The sequence below is a fragment of the Petaurus breviceps genome, unplaced genomic scaffold (assembly GCF_028583685.1).
Source record: "Petaurus breviceps papuanus isolate PSGF00001 unplaced genomic scaffold, PetGlider_PUasm1.0 186, whole genome shotgun sequence".
In the NCBI taxonomy this organism is placed as follows: Eukaryota; Metazoa; Chordata; class Mammalia; order Diprotodontia; family Petauridae; genus Petaurus; species Petaurus breviceps.
In genome coordinates, this window is record NW_027185798.1 from 3,262,137 (window position 1) to 3,281,507 (window position 19,371).

General features: G+C 42.9%; 1 protein-coding gene across 1 annotated transcript in view; it reads left to right on the top strand.

The window, feature by feature from the left end:
- DNAJB11 (DnaJ heat shock protein family (Hsp40) member B11) overlaps window positions 1–16,584 on the top strand; it is a 33,077-nt gene extending 16,493 nt beyond the window's left edge. Inside the window, exons 5-10 of the mRNA XM_069089385.1 lie at window positions 3,809–3,951; window positions 12,947–13,029; window positions 13,617–13,674; window positions 14,482–14,593; window positions 14,925–15,084; window positions 16,141–16,584. Coding sequence (XP_068945486.1) covers window positions 3,809–3,951; window positions 12,947–13,029; window positions 13,617–13,674; window positions 14,482–14,593; window positions 14,925–15,084; window positions 16,141–16,205 — 621 coding nt within the window. The 3' untranslated portion in view covers window positions 16,206–16,584. The remainder of the gene's footprint in view (window positions 1–3,808; window positions 3,952–12,946; window positions 13,030–13,616; window positions 13,675–14,481; window positions 14,594–14,924; window positions 15,085–16,140) is intronic.
- Window positions 16,585–19,371: the final 2,787 nt, after the last annotated feature.

Genomic DNA, 19,371 nt, shown 5'->3' on the forward strand with positions numbered 1-19,371 from the left:
CTTAGAAATTAAAAGTTTGTACCTGGAGATTAGGAGGAGAGTTCTGAAACAAGGAAGTCATTTCATGAGAATCACCTTGAGGTTAGGTCACAGTTGTGACTGTGCTAGTTTTGTGACAGTTGTCAGTGCTCTCCAGGATAGAGCCTATACAACATGCTGAATGAAGTGTTTTCTTTTTTTTTTGGCATGCTTTTTTTTTAATGCTTTATTAACTTCTGATTTACATCATTCATTTCTGCCAGATTTTGAGTTACGAATTTTCTCCCCATTTTTCCCCTACCCACAACCCCAAAATAGCAGTCCCACAGGATATCCCCTCCTCCAATCTACTCTCTTTCATATTTTTTCCCATACCCCTTTCGACTTTACCAGTGGATCTCTGTGCCTCAGTGCCTGTATATCTTATTTCCCAATTACATGTAAGATGGTATTAATAATAGTATACACACACATACGCATATATATATTTGAATATTTTATTTTAAGACTTTCAATTCCAGATTCATTCCCTTCCTTCCTTCCTTGTCACCCACCCTTACTGGGAAGATAAGCAGTTCAGTATAGGTTGTACATGTGTGGCTAATGCAAAACAATAACATAGTAGATATATTGTAAAAGACTGACTATATTTCCCTCCCTCCTATCCCACCTCCCACTTGTTCTATTCTCTACTTTGATCCCGTTCCTTTTTCGAAAGTGGGTGCTTCCAACTTCCCTCTACCCCAACCTGCCCTCCCTTCCATCAACCCCCTCTCATCCCCTTCCCCCGCTATTCTCCTGGAGGGTAAGATACCCTATTTAGTGTGTATTTCACTCCCTCCTCAAGCCAGATTCAATGGGAATAAGGTTGACCCATTCCCTTTTGCCTTCCTATTCTTCCCCTCCATTGTAACCATTTTCCCTTGCCTCTTCTGTGTGAGATAGTTTACCCCAATCTGTCTCTCCCCATCTCCTCTCATTATATTCCTCTCACCTCTCAATTTCACCTTTTAAGTATCATCCCTTCCTGTTAAATTGGTCCTGTGCCCTCTATCTATGTATACCTGTAAACATATATACACACATTCACATATGTATTCATTTGCCCATACACCCTCATATATAGACATATATATATATATATATATATATATATTTCTAATCCTTTCAACTACTGAGAAAAGTTTCATAAGTTATTGTTTTTCCATGTGGGAATGTTAATAGTTCAACTTTGGTAAGTTCCTTATGATTTCTTTTCCCTGTTTACCTTCTCATGCTTCTCTTGCTTCTTGTATCTGAATGTCAAATTTTCTATTCAACTCTGGTTTTTTCAGCAAGAATGCTTGAAAGTAAAAAAAAAAAAGAATGCTTGAAAGTCTTCTATTCCACTGAATGACCATATTTTCCCCTGAAACATGATACTCAGTTTTTCTGGGTGGGTGACTCTTGGTTTTAATCCCAGCTCCTTTGACCTCCGGAATATCATATTCCAAGCCCTTCGATCCCTCAGTGTAGAAGCTGCCAGATCCTGGGTTATTCTGATTGTGTTTCCGCAATTTTTAAATTGTTTCTTCCTGGCTGCTTGTAATATTCTCTCCTTAATCTGGGAATTCTGGAACCTGGCTATAATATTCCTAGGAGTTTTCTCTTGAGGATCTTTTTCAGGAGGTGATCAGTGGATTCTTTCAACCTCTATTTTGCCCTCTGGCACTAAAACATCAGGGCAGTTTTCTTTGAGAACTTCCTGGAGGATGATTTCTAGGTTCTTACTTTGGTCATGGCTTTCAGGTAGTCCAATAATTTTTAAATTATCTCTCCTGGATCTATTTTCCAGGTCAGTGGTTTTTCTCATGAGATATTTCACATTGCCTTCTATTTTTTCACTTGTTTGGATCTGTTTAACAGCATCTTGATTTCTCATAAAGTCATTAGCTTCCATTTGCTCCAATCCAATTCTGAAGCAATGATTCTCCTCATTGAGCTTTTGAGATTCTCTTTCCATCTGGCAAATTTGGCTTTTTAAGGTATTCTTTTCCTCATTGCCTTTTTGAGCCTCCTTTGCCATTTGAGTCAGTCTGTTTTTTAAGGTATTATTTTCCTCAGTCAGGCTGTTGACTCTCATTTCATAATATTGTTCTCATTTCTCTTCCCAATTTTTCCTCCACTTCTTTTATCTGCTTCTTAAGGTCCTCTATAGCCTGTAACCAGCTTGTATTTTCCTTTGAAGCTTTTGGTGCAGGAGTTCTGACTTCACTGTTTTCCTCCTGTTCCATGCTTTGCTCCTTTTTGTCCCCAAAATAGGAGTGTAATGTTGGAATCTTCTGTCTGCTTTGTTTCCTTTGCCACTCCATTACTTGACTTTTGGGCTTTTTGCCACAGTAGGACTCTGCCACCAGACAGGGGAGCTTTCATCCCAAACACTGGGGTTTTCTCAGCTGCCGTAGGTATTAGATGGGTGCCCACTCTGAGGTCTCCACACGTTCTGACAAGCTGGACACACACCCCAGGACCTCCACCCTAGACTGCAATCCAGATCCAAGCAGGTTAAAACAAGAGCGATTACCCCTCAAACTGGTGCTTGGTCCCCCTACACTCTGCAGGCCAGGAGCTGAAGCTGCCATGTGGCACTGGCTGGCTGTGCCAGCGTCTCAGCAGCTTCTCGCCCCGGGGGTAAAAACTCCCACTTACTGGTCCCAAAGTCCAGACTGCACTGGCTTCTCACTTTGTCCTTTGCATCTATGTGTTGATAAATATGGAAACTGCCACTGCTGCTGCTGATCTGGAGTCCCTCTGGCCGGTGGCTGGTCAGGCCCACTCTGGGGCTAAAGCCTCGGAGTGGGGCTGGGCTCAGCTCCCAGAGTGCTAAGCTGGATTCCTGGTGGTCTGCCGGGCTGTCCTCAGTGGGAGGTTAGCTTCTCTGTGTCATTTTGTGGGTTCTGCAGCTCCAAAGTTTGTTTAGAGTCCCCTTTTTACATGGATTGGGGAAGGTAGAAGCCAGAGCCGGGGAAGGTCATGCTTCTACAGAAGTCTTTTCATAATAATGAAAATTTTAAAAGGCTTTTGTATCCATTATCTGTTTGTGGCCTCCTAATCCTATTCAATAGGCAGCCCAATTTTATAGATGAGGAAACAGAGGCTCTGAGAAGTTGTTCTACTTACCTATGGCTACTTATCTAGCCAGGGCAGAGCCCGCACAGGAGGTCAGGACTGCTGATGTTTACTCCATGTTCTTCTGACTGTCTCACACTAGTTCCTTTCCTAACATTAAACTAATTCTTAGAGAGTTTTATTTCTGCAGCTTAAAATTATAGATACTGGTGTAATCACAACATTTTTCAAATTCTCCTTCAAACTGAGCTTCTTTCCTTTGCTTTGTACCTCCCTCACACTTTTTAAGTTGTGATATATGAGTCTCTGTTTGCTTCATTTCTGATTCAAGATGATTGATAAAGTGTTTTTTAGAGGACTGTCATAATAGGAATTGGGTTAGGAGGTACAATGGATGTAGTGCTGGGCTTGGAGTCAGAAGGATCTAGGTTCAAATCCACCCTCAGATAGTTAACTTCTAACTGTATTACCCTGAGCAAGTCACTTAACTTTTGCTTGCCTTAGTTCCTCAACTGTAAAAGGGGAATAACAAAGCACTTCCCTTCCAGGATTATTGTGAGGATCAGATGAGAAAATCGTTGCCTGGCATATAGTAGGTGCTTAATAAGTGCTTATTTCCTTCCTTCTTGGGTAAATCACCTTTTATTTGGTGCATGAAACCCAGGTGCTGAAACAGGGAGTCTGAAGATCTGCCTGACCCTCCTTTGTCTTCCTTTTATAGGTGGTTAGAAATAAACCTGTGGCCCGGCAGGCACCTGGCAAACGGAAATGCAATTGTCGCCAAGAGATGAGGACAACCCAGCTGGGCCCAGGGCGCTTCCAGATGACCCAGGAAGTGGTCTGTGATGAATGTCCCAATGTCAAGTAAGAGCTGGGGGCTTGGGCATTGATTTCATTTTGGATTTCAGTTATTGAGACTTTTGGTTTTTCCCCCGTCTTCATCTAATCACTGAGAGTCATTCCTTGTAACAGACTGAAAAAGAAAGATGAAAAACAAACCACCTAGTCAGTGTATCACCCAAGCCTGACAGTGAAGGCACTATTCCTCACCGATGGTCACCAGGGAGCACCAAGGAGGGAGGGCTGCCTCTTCTCACTTCTCTTCTTTGGGGCTAAACTTGGTCATTACCAGTCAATCACCTGACACTGGTAAAGTGCTTGCTCTGTGCCAGGCACTCAGCACAAAAGGCCGAACCACAGTCTCTGTCCTTAGGGAGTTCACATTCAGATGACTGTAACATGCAGATGGCTGTCTCCATGCAGGAGATGAACTTGTAAATGAAAGGCAGGGAACCTGGGCGAGCATCTCTCAGAAGAGCGGATTGAACTGAGTTTTGAAGGAAGCCAGGAGGGAGAGCGTTCCAGGAGAAGGGGAGAACCAGTGCAGTGCACCACGTCTGAAGATGGGATGTTGTGTGAGAGGACAGCAGGAAGGCCAGCGGTGCTGGGTCATAGAGTAGATCATGGGGAGCGGAGTGTGTAGGAAGAGGCCACGCTGTGAAGGACCTTAAAGGGCAAGCAGATGTGTGTCTCTTTGATCCCACAGGTAATGGGGAGCCTGGAATTTATTGAATAAGGGCTGACGTGGTCAGATGTGTTCTTTAGGAAGGTCACCTTGACAGCTGAATGCACAGTGATAGGTCAGAGTGGCGGAGGGGCTTGAGGCAGAGAGACCCACCAGAAGGTATGAGTTGAGGAGAACCTCTTCCAGGGTGGGGAAGAGGAAACATAGATAGAGAAGAAATGTGAAGCCGGAAACAACAGGACTTGGCAACAGATTGAATTTGTGGAATGAGAGTGAGAGAGGATGAAAGAAGGACACCTCAACGGTGAGAGGTGGGTGACTGAGAAGATGGCAGCGCCTTAACAGTAATCGGGAGGCTGGAGAATGAAGGGGTTTTGGGGAAAGATACTAAGTTTTGTTTTGAACATGTAGAGTTTGAGATGCCTACAGGATACCCATTTTGAAATGTCTGTTAGTAATTAGTGTGAGATTAGAGGTCAGGAGAGAGGAAAATGGAGTGTGGGAATTACCTGCATATATTAAAATCCCTTGGGAGAGTTAGAAGATTATAGGTAACAGGGTAAAGGACCAGAGAAGTATACAGAGTAGGTGAATTACCCAGGGAGGGGCACTCACACACACGTGCACACACATGCACTCCCACACGTGCACGTGCACCGTCTGCCAGGAATCAAACTGAAGTCACTTGACAAAGATGAGTTTTTGATTTCACCTTGTTGATAACGTGACTGTGACTGACATCTTTAAATTCATTTGTACAATAAATTTTGTTCTAGCTCCTCATTTTTACTATGTGTAGTATGTCTTTTTAAGTGTAAGCAGAAGACTGAGATTTTTTTTTATCTAATCTGTTAACTTTTTCATATTATTGGACTATTTAGTCCATTTGCATTAAAGTTATGAGTTAAGCTTATATTTTATTTGTCTCTGATACTGCTCCCCCTCCCTACCCGCTCCTATAAAGACACTTCTTTGTTCACTTATTTTAGCTTAATCGACTTTGAGGTGACTCTCTTGCCACTGGCTTTTTTCCTCTTGTCTACAAGTCCTTTCCCCTTCTGCTTATTACCCTTTTGCCTAGTTTTGGAGTTTTGCTTCACTTATCAGTTCATTTTTCTTCCTTTTTTCTAGTTATAGAATTCTTCCCCTTTTTTTATTTCCTCTCAGTTAGGTAGTCAAATAAGCTCTCCTTTCCTCTCTTCCACTTCAGCTCATTTTATTTATTTTAAATTTCATTTTCTGTGCCTTCTCATAAAAAAGTTTCTTTTTTTCTTTTATTCCTCTTCCCTTTCTGTCTATTCTAGACTTCTGTTATTTGATTCATGGCCCTTACACTTATTTATTCTCTTTAATCTCTATATTCCTCATAGAATTTTAGCTTCTAAGGTACCTGTTTGGTTTACCTGCTTGCCTCTTAGAAACAGTTTCTTTATCACCTGATGGATCTTGCCCCTAGATCCCCTTTTTCTGTTGTGCTTCACTCATAGACCAGTTCTTGCAGGTGCTAGAGAAGACACAAGTGTTGCCCAGCGTTTGTGCTTGTAGTCTTCATCGCTACTCTGCCCGCTGTCCTTCTCTTTTCCCACTTGCCATGGAATCTCTGCATCCGTTCCCTCCTGCTCCTCTGGCCGCTCTTGGCTCCCAGGAACTCAGATTCACCTTCTGGGACAGTAGAAATGGTCTCTAAGCGCAAAGTCCCTGCAGATTCTTTCCACTTCAAGATCCCAGTCTTCCATTACAGAATATTTATTTTCCCTCATTCTTCCCTGGAAAGCCCTTCCACCACTGAAACAAGATTTCCCTTTTTCTTTTGTCTTATTTCAGTCCCTCTGTTTGCGTCCTCACTCATTCTCTTGTAGGCCCTCTTCTTCTTTAGAGACTACAGGAGTTATTTTCCCTTCATTGTTAACTTTCGAAGTGATTAAGGTGCATTACATATTTCCCTCTGTCTTCTTAAATTCCTCTTGCCCTTGTATTCTACAATTTTGTCCCACAAAAAACACAGATTCACCTGTAGGCATGGCATTGTGAGGTTTAGTCCATGTGGTTTCAGGAATGTTCTTCCACCGCCTCTTCTATTTCACTTGTGCTTTCACCTGTTTCCTTGTGAAATTTCAGAAACAAGTCTTATATTGTCCCTCTCTTGTTCTTAGTTGGTCTTATTTACCTTTCTTGTATTTCTGTTGTCAGTAGTATTTGAATAACAGTTTTCTTCAGGTCTGGTTTTTTTTTTTGTAGGAATGCTCTGAACACCTCTTTTTCATTGAACAGCTGTCTTTTATCATTTATGGTCAGGCTTAGGTTTTCAGGATATGTCACCATGGGCTGTGTATTGAGTTCCTTTGACCTTCTGAATACATTCCATTCCCTCCTACAGTTTCTGGTGGATGTAGAATAGTCTTATGCTATTAGAATTTTCTTTCCTTTGTATTTGAAGGTCTTTTTCATAGTCATTTGCAGGATTTGTTTGTAATTACAATTGTTAAATCTAACCACGATATATCTTAGAGTTTTGCAGCAGAAATATTTCCCCCCTGGGGAGAACTATGGATTCTTTGAATTGGCACTTTATTTTCTGTGTTTAGAAGTTCTGGGTAATTTTCTTGTATTATTGATTACATTATGGCATTGAAGTTTTTTTTGACTTCTCATGTTCCTCTAGGAGAACTATAATTCTTTTTTTTTTTTTAAGCAATTGGGGTTAAGTAACTTGCTCAAGGTTACACAGCCAGTTATTTCTGGGTGTGGTGCATCAGAGCCCGGATTCGATCCCAGGTTATCCCGATTCTGGGGCCGGTGCTGTTACTCGCTGTGCTACCTGGCCGCCCCAAGACCTATAATTCTTAAATTCTCCCTACATATCTTCAAGATTAATATGTTTTGTTTGTATGAAGAGGATGTTGTCTTCTAACATCATTGCTTTTTTTTCTTCTCTTCTCCCATATTGTCCTTTACTTCTGTGTATTTGCGGCCCTGATCAGTTAGAAACTCTTTTATTTCTTTGGTCAAACTTGCCATCATAGATTCAAAATTTTCTGTTTTGCCAATTATTTCTGCTGTACAGGCCATAAATTTTGCTTTCACAATTCTTGTTTCTCTCTGAAAACATCCTTTCTTTTTTTTTTTTTTGAGGGGGGAAGGCAGGGCAATTGGGGTTTAAGTGACTTCCCCAAGGTCACACAGCTAGTCAAGTGTCTGAGGTTGTATTTGAACTTGGGTCCTCCTGACTCTAGGACCAGTGCTCTATTCACTGCACCTCCTAGCCACCCTGAAAACATCCTTTCTTGGGAATCCCCGGGGTCTTCTGCCTCCTCAGATGTTGATTCATTTTCCTTTCTCCTACAGTATTTAATCAGAGATGTCTGGGTTTGTTTTACACATCTGTAGGTCATAGTACTTTCTGTTATAAATATGTTCCTTCTCAGTTTATGCCAAAGATCAATTGTTTTTTCCTCTTAGGGTCTTTAATAAATTCAGCCTTTTTTCTCCTTATATTTTCCTATTCCCTCTCTACCTCCTCTGCCCTTGATGGTGGTTTCTTTGGGAGCTGGACCCCAAATCTATCTTGGCCTCCCCACAGGGCAGTTTACATTTCACTGGCCTTGGTTCCTGTCCCAGGTGACTTCTGAGGAGACAAAACTGGCCCCAGTTGGATACCAGTCCCCTTTCCCTCAGATTGGTATCTTGCTCCAGTTCCTTCTGATCCTCAGTTTTCTGAGTATGATTTCAGCCCAGAGTCCTGCTGCACTGTAGTCCTGGCCAGAGCAAGCATGTGGGCTGGTTTGTGCATAGTGGCTCTCTGGTAGGTGAGGGAATGCTGAATGAGCAAGTTAGGGATTTGCCTCTTCAGCTGTTAATTCATCAGATTTTTACCTCATTCTGTTGGTTTTTTTTGTATCTTAGAGCACAGACAATTGAAATAGCTTCATCTCTTGAACATAATTCCTATTTTGGAGAGGTTCGAGAGGTCTTAAGGATCAAAGAAAGTGTCTGGTCGTCCACTTTGTTGGGTCATCTGTAACTGAGCGACTTCAAGTGACAGATTTTGATAATGTGCTTAATTTCTGCTTTGTTTGCTGGATTATGTTTATAGCACAGATTTGCTCTAACCAGAAGTATGGACTAGAAATGCATGATTTTGTCTTATAGACTATTTTTGTCTATTATTAGTGCTTGAAGGAACTTTGTCAATGTTGTTTACAGTTTGACTTGAGAGCAGTTATCCAGACTGACGGTTCTTTTCACTCAGCCTGAGGGCCAGTGACTTCTTTACCCCTCCCTCTTTTAGAAAACATAACTGTTCTAGGTCTTTACAAAAGAGAGTACTGTGGAACCATAAAAAAAATCCCTGATCAGTTCAGCTCTCCATCATGATTCAGTGTGTTCAGTCTGTCCCATCACTGCTTGCATCAAAAACGTCAGTGGCTCTCCATCTCGTTGATAGGAATATTGCTTCCATCAGTATAGGTTTCTTCTCATCTTACTTGGTTCCTGCACATATTCTCCAATAAATCTCTCACAGAAGCTCTGCCCAACATGTGCTGGAGGATTTCCTCTTAACTCTTGTATTTTGTGAGTAGCAGTGTGGCATTCCGACTGGTATCGTTTTCCTCTATTAAAGGACTAGCTCGTATATTTTCCTGTCACATATTTACTTATATAACTTCACCATTGAAAATTCATTGCATCCTGCTTGAACCCATTGTGTTACCTGCATCTTAGTGTTCCTCATTCTGTTGGAGAATGGCTAAACAGATTGGGGTGCCTGAATGTCATGGCATATAACCGTCCCAAAAGAACCAGTGAGGGTAAAGAATTCTGAGAAACCCAAGAAGTCTTTAGACTGTGACACTGGGGCAGAATGAAATAAAAACCTAGAAACCAGTACCCACAGTGACAGTAATATAAACAGGGAAAAAGAAATGGAATGCTGGGTAATAACCAATGTTGTCCAAGAGACGGCTGGAAATAACATACTTCATCTCTTGACAGAGATGGGGGAACCTCTGGGTGTGGTTAGTGCATACACTGTCTGACATGATTACTGGTTTTGGTTTTGTGGGACTGCTGGTAATCTTTTTTTTTTTTTAATCTTGGTTATAGGTTTGTTTTGGCTCTGTGGGGAAGGAGGAGAGATATGTGTTCTGGTGAAATAAAAATATCCGATTAAAAAGAAGGTGGCAGTGCCTAATTTTCGCAACTCTATCACTAGAAGAATATTTTTATTAAGAGATAGATCTTTGTGCTGAGGAGCACTTTGGGATCACTTTAAAGCTCTTTGTGTGGTTTCCCACTTGCAGTCCAGCTCACCCTCTTCCTCTTGCCCAATTCTACATATCGTTCATGGTGTCCATCTTGTGAACCTGTTTCCAATGTGGGTACTAATTTTTTGGACTGGTCATTTATGAATGTGATTATCTATACCATAGGCAGTTTTAAACTCAGCCAGTTTTTTCTGAATGGATTGTTAAACTGACTTCCTGAGTAATCCTGTATTGTTAAGGAGTTCCTGTAATTTTCTGGGCTTATTGCTATTAGTGACAGCAGCTAGGTGGCACAATAGATAGAGTGTCAGGCCTGAAGTCAGGAAAACTCACCTTTGTTTTGTTGGGGTTTTTTAATTTATTATTTTACCCCCAGTTACATTTAAAGACAATTTCAATACTCTTTTATTCACATTTTGAGTTCCAAATTCTCTTCCTTCCTCCATCCCCCATTAAGAAGGCAAGCAATTTGACGTAGGATATATACATGTGTAGGCATACAAAACATATTTCTATGTAAGTCATGCTGTGAAAGAAAACAGACCAAAAAAAAAAAAAGAAAAAGAAAGAAAGTAAAGAAAAAGTATTTTTGATCTGCATTCAGGCTCCACCATTTATTTCTCTGGAGATAGTACCTTTCATTATAAATCCTTCAGAATTGTCTTGGGTCATTATATTGGTGAGAATAGCTAAGTCATTCACAGTTGATCATTATGCAGTATTGCTGTTAATATGTACAATGTTCTCCTGGTTCTGCTCATTTCACTTTGCATCAGTTCATATAAGTCTTTCTAGGTTTTTCTGAGAGCATCCTGTTTTGTCATTTCTTAAAGCACAATAGTATTCCATCACAGTTATACAACTTGTTCAGCCATTTCCCAAGTGATGGACATCCTCTCAGTTTCCAATTCTTTGCCACCACAGAACTGCTACAGATATTTTTGTACATATAGTTTCTTTTCCTTTTTGTTTTTTATCTTTTTGGAATATAAACCTAATAGTTGTATCACTTGATCAAAGGATATGCATAGTTTTTTAGCCCTTTGGGCATAGTTCCAAATTGCTCTCCAGAATGGTTGGATCAGTATACAACTTCATCAACAGTGCATTAGTGTTTTCATTTCCCCACCTCCCAACGTTTGTCATTTTCCTTTTCTGTCATATTAGCCAATCTGATAGGTGTGTGATGATAGCTCAGAGTTGTTTTAATTTGCATTTCTCTAATCAATAGTGATTTAGAGAATTTTAATATGACAATAGTTTTGATTACTTTGTCTAAAAATTGACTGTTCATGTTCTTTGATCTTTTATCAGTTGAGGAATGTTTCTTATTTCTATAAATTTGACTCAGTTTTCTATATATTTGAGAAACGAGGCCTCTATCAGAGAAATTTGCTGCAAATTTTTTTTCTGACAGTAATGATGTATTCCCCTCCATCCTGTTCTTTATCCTACTCTCGCTCTCTCCTTCTACCCTGTGCATTCTCAGAAGTAAAAAACTCATCTTTGTGAGTTCAAATCCTGCCTCAGACACTTCACTGTGTGACCTTGGCAAGTCAAATAACTCTGTTTGCCCCACTGTCTTCATCTGTGAGTTAGAGAAGGAAATGGTAAACCACTCCATCATCTTTGCCAAGAAAACCTCAAAAATGGAGTCGGACATAACTGAAAAAAGATGGAACTATGTGAACAGTACAGTATCACCCATAACTGTCACATGCTATGGGCCTTCCCATTCTTCCATGTGGCCTCAGCAGAGGACATTTTCCATGAAGTTGGCAGATGCATTTGGCAAGTGTTATGTGATGTTTGTCACAGTAATTAGAGGGTCATTCAGCAGTTTTCTCTGTGATTGCACTTATTGTGGAATATCATAAGATCTTAATTTATACATGAAAGACTTCTTGTTAGAGGAAGTCACCTAAGGCTGTATCTTTCACTGTCATTTCAAATTCCCTCTCTTTTGGTAGTTAGAATCTCATTATTCCCTTCAACAGTTTTTTTTTGTTTTTTTGTTTTTTTTTATAAATAGGATTTTCTTTATTTATTTGCTTTTTGGAGGGGGGAAGGCAGGGCATTTGGGATTAAGTGACTTGCCCAAGGTCATTTAGGTAGTAAATGTTAAGTGTCTGAGGTCAGATTTGAACTCAGGTCCTTCTGACTCCAGGGCTGGTGTTCTGTTTACTGTGCCACCTAGCCACCCCAGTCAATTATTTATTGTGTGACTACAGAGATGTGATCTGCTATAGAAAATCATTTGTAAAAGCCCACCCATTTTCTTCTGTTTTTATCGAGGATAACTTTAATGTGTTTAGGTCATTCTCACAAAAGAAGTTTGAAGAGGAGAAAACCTGTGGGTTGGTGGTTTTTGAGGTCCTCAGTCACCTTTTTTGAGTAACAGTGTTCTGATGATTTTTTACATTCTTTTTGTCTCTTCACCTCCCCAAGACATCTTACAAAATGGCCCCATAGGGCTATTAAGATTGTGTCTTCTCTAGCACATATTTCTGTGGTGGGTAGTTGGTCTGGTTAAGCACGTTCTTCTGATCTTCAATGTTATTTCTTCTCTTGGGTTGTTCTGAGACAGTTGAAATAATGTTTGTGATCTGAAGGCAGCGCCTACAGTGGTGACTGCCGTATCCTCCTGTGGTGGCAGATTGGGGGTCAGAGTGTAGCCTGAATTTGGAGGCTCTGCTGGTGTCGGTGAACAAGGCTGATTATTCTAGAAATACCTCAGCAGAGGTTTCAGAAAAATTCTTTCGACAGTTCTCTGAATGGGTGAGAAGGAGTAGCTGTGTGCTGCCTTGGTGCAGTTCTCTGACAAGCTGGAAATCAAGGTGGTGCAATTACAGAAGGAGAAGATAGAGGTGACGGGTGGCTTCTTGGAGGCTGGCGTAGCAGCGTGTGCACCTAGGGCATGTGTGCACCTAGGACACGTGTGCTCGTAGGGTATGCGTACACATAGGGCATGTGTGCCCAGGTTTGCTGAGCAAGGCTCAGTTCCGGCCAGGCTGCTCAAGAGCTAGCCAGCTCTGCCCTGTTGTAATTTTTTCTTTCTTTTCCATGTCAGGTTGGTGAATGAAGAACGTACTCTAGAGGTGGAAATAGAGCCAGGGGTGAGAGACAGCATGGAGTACCCCTTCATTGGAGAAGGTAAAGCACTCATGTCTTCTTTTCTTGAGGCTCTCTCGTTTTTTGGCAGTTTCTCCAGGGCTTTTTCCGAATGTCTGCATAGTGGCACTTAGAGAATGCCTTGTTTACTTCAAGCCAGGTAGTCTTGGTCACTCTAAGCAGCAGTCTAGATATTTATCCTTTTAGTATAATGGATATAATGTGTATCATCAAAGAATTTCCAGATTTAGGGCTGGGAAAACATGGATTCTGATTAGAGTGTTTTTAAAGGACACATAACTACAGTCAGTGTGCTTTTGGACTTCTAGGGTGGACAGTAAATTAAAAAACCTAAAAGGGCCAGATGTTTGTGTTCACATTTAAGTTTTATCATGTCAGTGAGTTACTTTTCAAATTCTTTAGGAAATTGGAAAAAATTATTCAATACTTTGCTTGGAACATCCGTTGTATTCAAGAGTTCTGCGCTTGATGGACCCAGATAGATACAGCTAGCTTCTCAGCTGTGCCTCACAGATGCTAGTTAGCATTTGTGTCAAGGCTCTCTCCTGCCAAATGCTTTGCAATTGCTTAGATTGTGACATATATTCATCTGTAATTTTCTGACCTAGGGGAGCCACATGTGGATGGGGAGCCGGGAGATTTGCGTTTCCGGATCAAAGTTCTCAAGTAAGTGGTGTGGTCTTAGTCATGTCGAAACTTCTTTAATGGAGAGCAGACTAAAGTTGTCCTTCCTCCAGCATGGATTCAGGATGTAGAGGCCATGCCCTCTGCCTTTCCTAAGAGCTCAGCACACCAGTTTCATAACATTGTTATCTTGAGCCCCCTTGCTAATACTTAAAGCAGGACTAAACATAGAAATTTTGTACCTTGATCAAACATTTCAGAAGTAAATAAATAAATGAGGATCGAACCAGATAAATCAATCACTGTTCTTTAGTCTTAGAAGTGAGGGCAGGGGGTAAAAAATACATGTGTGTAGTCTAGTTTAGAAATTACAATCTGTATATGAAAAATTAAAAGGCAGACGACATGCTGCAGTGTGGGAGATACTAGAATAAGGCAGTGAAGGCCAGCAAAGCTGAAGACTGGGAACCACTCTAGAGCTAACTTTATGAAATAACGTGAACAGAATTAAAGTGGAACCAAAAGAATGGAGTCCGTAGTGACTAGGATCACACTGGAAATAGGTGGGCAGCACCGATTCAGCACATTTAGGTGGTTGGTACCCACTGGGAAATTCTCAATAAACATTTAATTGAGGAAGAGGTGATTGCACAGAAAAACTGATCTAACCAAGGCAAAGAGGAGCCTGAATTGAAGGACCTCTGGAAATAGAATTGTTCCTCAACTTAATGGGAAGAGTTCCCTCATTCCATCTTGGCATTCCTCCTCATGTTCCCAGGAAGGGCTTGAGTCAAGCTAAAGCCTGAACACTTCGCAGAAGCCCCATCTCTCTTCTCGTTTGCTCTGCAGGCACCCCGTGTTTGAGAGGCGCGGAGATGATTTATACACAAATGTGACCATCTCCCTGGTGGAGTCACTGATAGGCTTTGAGATGGACATCCAGCACCTGGACGGCCACAAGGTAAGGCCTCCAGCCACTGCCCGCCTCAGGCTCTTGCCTCCTCCCGTAGCCTTCATGCCACTGAACTCAACACTAAAAAGAGCAGACCTTTGGGAAGTCCTGCAGTGCTTCTTGATATGATGAATGGTCAGGGGGGCAGCTGCCAAGAGCTATACTTTTCTCTTCGGTTTGGAGACATTCTCCTTTTGATTTACCTCCATGTGGTGATTATTTCTGCCTTTTCACTTTCCCTTGTCCTGAATGAAAAGGAGCTGGCTGGATTCTGTGGGCAGCTGCAGGGGCATCTTCTCAGATTGTAATTCTGCCTTCCCATGGCCCTCTTGTTTTCCAGGTTCACGTTGCCCGGGATAAGATCACCAGGCCAGGGGCCAAGCTGTGGAAAAAAGGAGAGGGGCTGCCTAGCTTTGACAACAACAACATCAGGGGCTCTCTCATAGTCACCTTTGATGTCGAGTTTCCAAAGGAGCAGTTCACAGAGCAACAGAGAGAAGGTGTGTGCTGCCCGCCCCGTCTGGTGTTGGGCGCAAGCGTGCTGCCCGCCCCGTGTGGTGTCGGGCATGAGTGTGCCGCCCGCCCCGTCCGGTGTCGGGCATGGGTGTGCTGCCCGCCCTGTCTGGTATTGGGCAGAAAAGACAGATCTCGACCATGTTGACCAGCAGCTACCAAGCCCTGGAGGAGGGGCTGGGCCCTTAGAGGAGTGCCCTGGGGTCTAGGCCCCACATTCTTTGCTCTTTAGCCATGTGCCCTTGAAGAATCCACTTCCCCTCTTGGTCTGTTCCTTCTGCAAAATAAGGATAGTGTTTGCACCAGGTCATATTGAGAGGGAAGTGCTTCATGCAGCTCAAAGATCTATAGAAAGATGAGCACTTCTTACATTTTGAGATGGGAGGGCCGGGTGGTCATTCAGGCTCAGATGATTTGGCCAAGATCACACAGCGAGTGAGTATCTGAGGCCAAAGCAAGCCCTACTGGCTCCACACTGGTGCTCCACAGACTGTTCCCCAGCTGCCCGTCTTCTTCCATCTTGGTAGAGCAGGGGAAGGGTCAGAGCCAGGGAGAGGAAAACTCATGACCCGTCCTTTGTGCCTGTGTGTGACAGGGAGTCACTTTAAGAGGTCAGTGCCTTAGAAGGGCAGTGGTGGGCTAATTGTTTAGACAAGAAGGAGAGGCAATAAAGGGAGGGGTAGGGAACAGTGGAAGTCAGGAAAGTGAACAGGGCCCTGTCCAAAGGGGTGGGTGTGTGTGTCTGTGTGTCTGTGTGTCTGTGTGTCTGTGTGTCTGTGTCTGTGTGTCTGTGTCTGTGTGTGTGCGCTATCTCTTTCACTGTTTCCCTGTCTCTCCTCCTCCCCTTTCCCTCTCTCTCTTTCCTTCTCTCTCTCCACCTTTCCCTCTCTCTCTTTTCCTCTCTCTCTCCCCCTTTCCCTCTCTCTTTCACTCTCCCTCTCCCGCTCTCTCATTTGTCATCCTTCTAACAGGCAAGTGCAGGCTCACACAGGAGTGCCCCCTTCGCACTAATCCGATCATTCCTTGTCCTTTCTTTCTCTCAGGAATCAAACAGCTGCTGGAGCAAGAATCAGTGCAGAAGATCTACAATGGGCTGCAAGGATATTAAGTGGATAAAACTGAACTGTGTTTAACATGGCGAATGGATCAGAGATATTTATTATCTGCAGGTGTACTTTTGTAAAAGACATACACAGTTTTGTTTTCCAATGACCTTCATGGAGTGAACGAGAAGGTTTGCATTTGTCCATTTACAGCCAGAAAGGGAGGATGGAGCCTGACTGACGGCAAGCTTCACCCTCCCCTCTCCTTCCGAGGAGCCAAAGCCTGGTGCTCTCTGCAGAGTTCTGGAAACTGAAACAGTAACACAGGCAGCAACTTCCCAAGTGAAGGGAAAGCATCTTCAGGACCTGGGGTGGCGGTTAGCTGTTCCATTCAAAGTATCAAGTGGAGAGGTCTGTTTTTAAATACATTTGGTTGTTACTTTTTCCTCGTCTCTTGTCTCTTGTTTTAGTAATACAGTTGTCTTCCCTATTTTCCCTTGGCCTGCCCTTTTTCCTCTTTTATGCTCTTGAACCATTTGGATTTTTTCCTTATCTGAAGAATGGAGACAAACATCCTAGAGAATGATGGGAATTCATTTTCCACTCCCACTTCAGGTGAGCTAATTTAGAAATGGGTTTGACATTCCTAACGAGACTCTGGAAATCAAAAATAAAGCTCAGGTGGCATTAGGAGATCAACTCTTGTGTGCCTGCAAAGAGCGGTGGGTTTCCATCAGGTGAATTGGACAGCTGCTAGAAATCATTCTCTTTACTTTTACGTTAAAAGTGATGTTTCTTGTCTTCTACAGTTTGCTCAGGTTTGTATTAGAGGGTGAACCCTAGTGCTGATCCACCTGCCTAGAAGGTCATGTTTGAGCCGTCATGACGGTTGAGCATTTCTAAGAAGTTCTTGTATCGACACTTGAGCATTTCAGACCAACGTTGAGGATTACTTACATTTGCCATTTATGAATTTTAAAGAGACTGGTTGTTTGCAGGCATTAGAAATAGAGTTTTGGGGCCCAGCAGTAAAATTCCCATATGACATTCCTCTACAAAAGGGGTTGGCAGTGTCCCTCTTTGCTGCCAGAGTCTCCTGTGGTGACCAGAGCAGAGCATTCCTGTGGCTGCTGCCCAGAGTCAGGGGCAGAGGTTCAGTTTGGGGCCTTCCTTTGATGCCATACACTCAGTGGATTAGTAGTGACCACGGAAAGCTGGGCTGGGGCAGAGGATGTGGGTTTCCATGGAGATGCAGTATTTAAATGGGTTTGCACGTTTCACTTTGCTGGAGTGAGTGTTCATCCATGGAGAAGTGTTCAGAATTAAATTGAAAGGGAAAAGTAGTTGCCCTGTCATTTTGCAGTCTAGAGAGAAGTTTAAATAATCGGTTAGAATAGTGCAGGCCTTTTGCTTCTTTTTTACCAGACCTGTTCCCTTCCGGGTACCCAGGGACCTGCTAAGAAAACTCCTTTCCCCCAGTCTCCCTGGCCCTTGCTCTGCCATTTATCAGTCAGCAAGCATTTATTAAGCACCATCTGTGTACTGAGTATCGAGGATAAAAAAGATAAAAGTGGAATTCTCCCTGTCCTCAAGGGGCTTATATTCTTCTGTTGGTGGAGACAGCATATAGCAGGAGTGTGCTGGAGGCAGCTCCTCCTGGCTCAGGAAAGCCGATTGTCCAGTACGAGCATTTACACCTTCGAAAGCAGCAAGTGCTGCAAATCAAGGCTTGATTTACTACTTTGTTGATTGTCTAGACATAAGAAAGTGATAGAGAAAATGCTAATAGTGCAGACTAACCTTGAAAGTATGTTCTGCTTTGGAGAATTGGTGGTTAAATATTTACCAGCACACTCCTGTATCTAAATGTATACTGAATAAAGCAGAAAGGCAGCTTGTGGAGTATTGAATAGAGAGCTGGCCTTGAAGCCAAGTAGACTTGGGTTTGGAAAATTGGCTTGGCTCTGATTCCTCCTATTGTGTGGGACACTAAACCTCTCAGTGCTACAGTTCACTGAGACTGAAGGTGTCAGGCAAGGGGCCGAGGATCCAGATTGACAGGAGGGAGCTTCCTTGTCCCTGTAGGGCCTGTACAGAATAAATATAAGGATATTCTGAGAGGGAGGAAGACAAGGATCAGAAAAGATTTCAGGGAGAAGGTAGAGCTTGATCTAAATCACAAAAGGAAGTAATAGATTCTTGGGGGGAGGAAGGGGAAGGGAACCAGTACAGAAGTGAAGAGAGGAAATACTGAGGTTGGAGGGGGGACATCGAGAGAGTCAGTTTGGGGAGACTGTTGATGGGAAAGGCAGTGATCTGGTGAGCCTGGCAGTTGACAGAGCACTTCAAAAACCAAACAGAGGCCTTTAGATTTGATTCTAGAGGCAATAGGGAGCCCTTTTGGAAGTACAGTGAATGGAAGCATGGTATGCTTAAGGTCTACACTTAAGAAACATTACTTCAGGGTGGCTAGGTGGCGCAGTGAATAGAGCACCGGCCCTGGAGTCAGGAGGACCTGGGTTCAGATCCGGCCTCAGACACTTAACACAAAAATTAGCCATGTGACCTTGGGTGAGTCACTAAACCCCAATTGCCCTCCAAAAAGCAAAAAAAAAGAAACATTACTTCTGCAGCTGTATGGGGGATGGACTGGAATGGAGAGAGACAAAGCAGGAAAACCCACCAGGCAGGGCTTTGCAGTTCTTGTGCAACTGAAGGTTGTCATTAAGTGACCTGCCCAGGGTCACTCAGTACACATGTGTCAGGAGGGAGGATTTGAACCCAGGTCTTCCCGCCTTGGAGACCAGCTCTCGCTTCACTAAGCCAACCTGCCACTCTGTTCTTACTTTCCAGTTGCTGTGTCTCAGTATGTGGGATGAGTAGAGAGGCAGCTTTACTCCTTTCTCTCTGTAGTTCTTTATAACTGCTGGTCTTTGCTCCCAGTCAGGATGCCATTCAGCACAATCTGGTTCTGCTTGCCCTTCTTTTTTTCTTCTTTAGTTTACGAGCACTTATTTTCTCTCTTTTCCCCAATAAAAAAGAAAAAGCAGCATTTGTAAGGTTGTCCAAAACCTGTTAGGCAGAGGGCAGTCGCCTTCTTCGTCCCTGGTCCTCTAACTCTGCGTCCCATTCTCAGTAGATGGCAGTGGCTCTCTTCTTTGGCAGTCAGCTGGCAGTGTCCCAGTAAGAGACCCACCTGTAACCACAGAAAATGATGCTGGCGCTCCCATA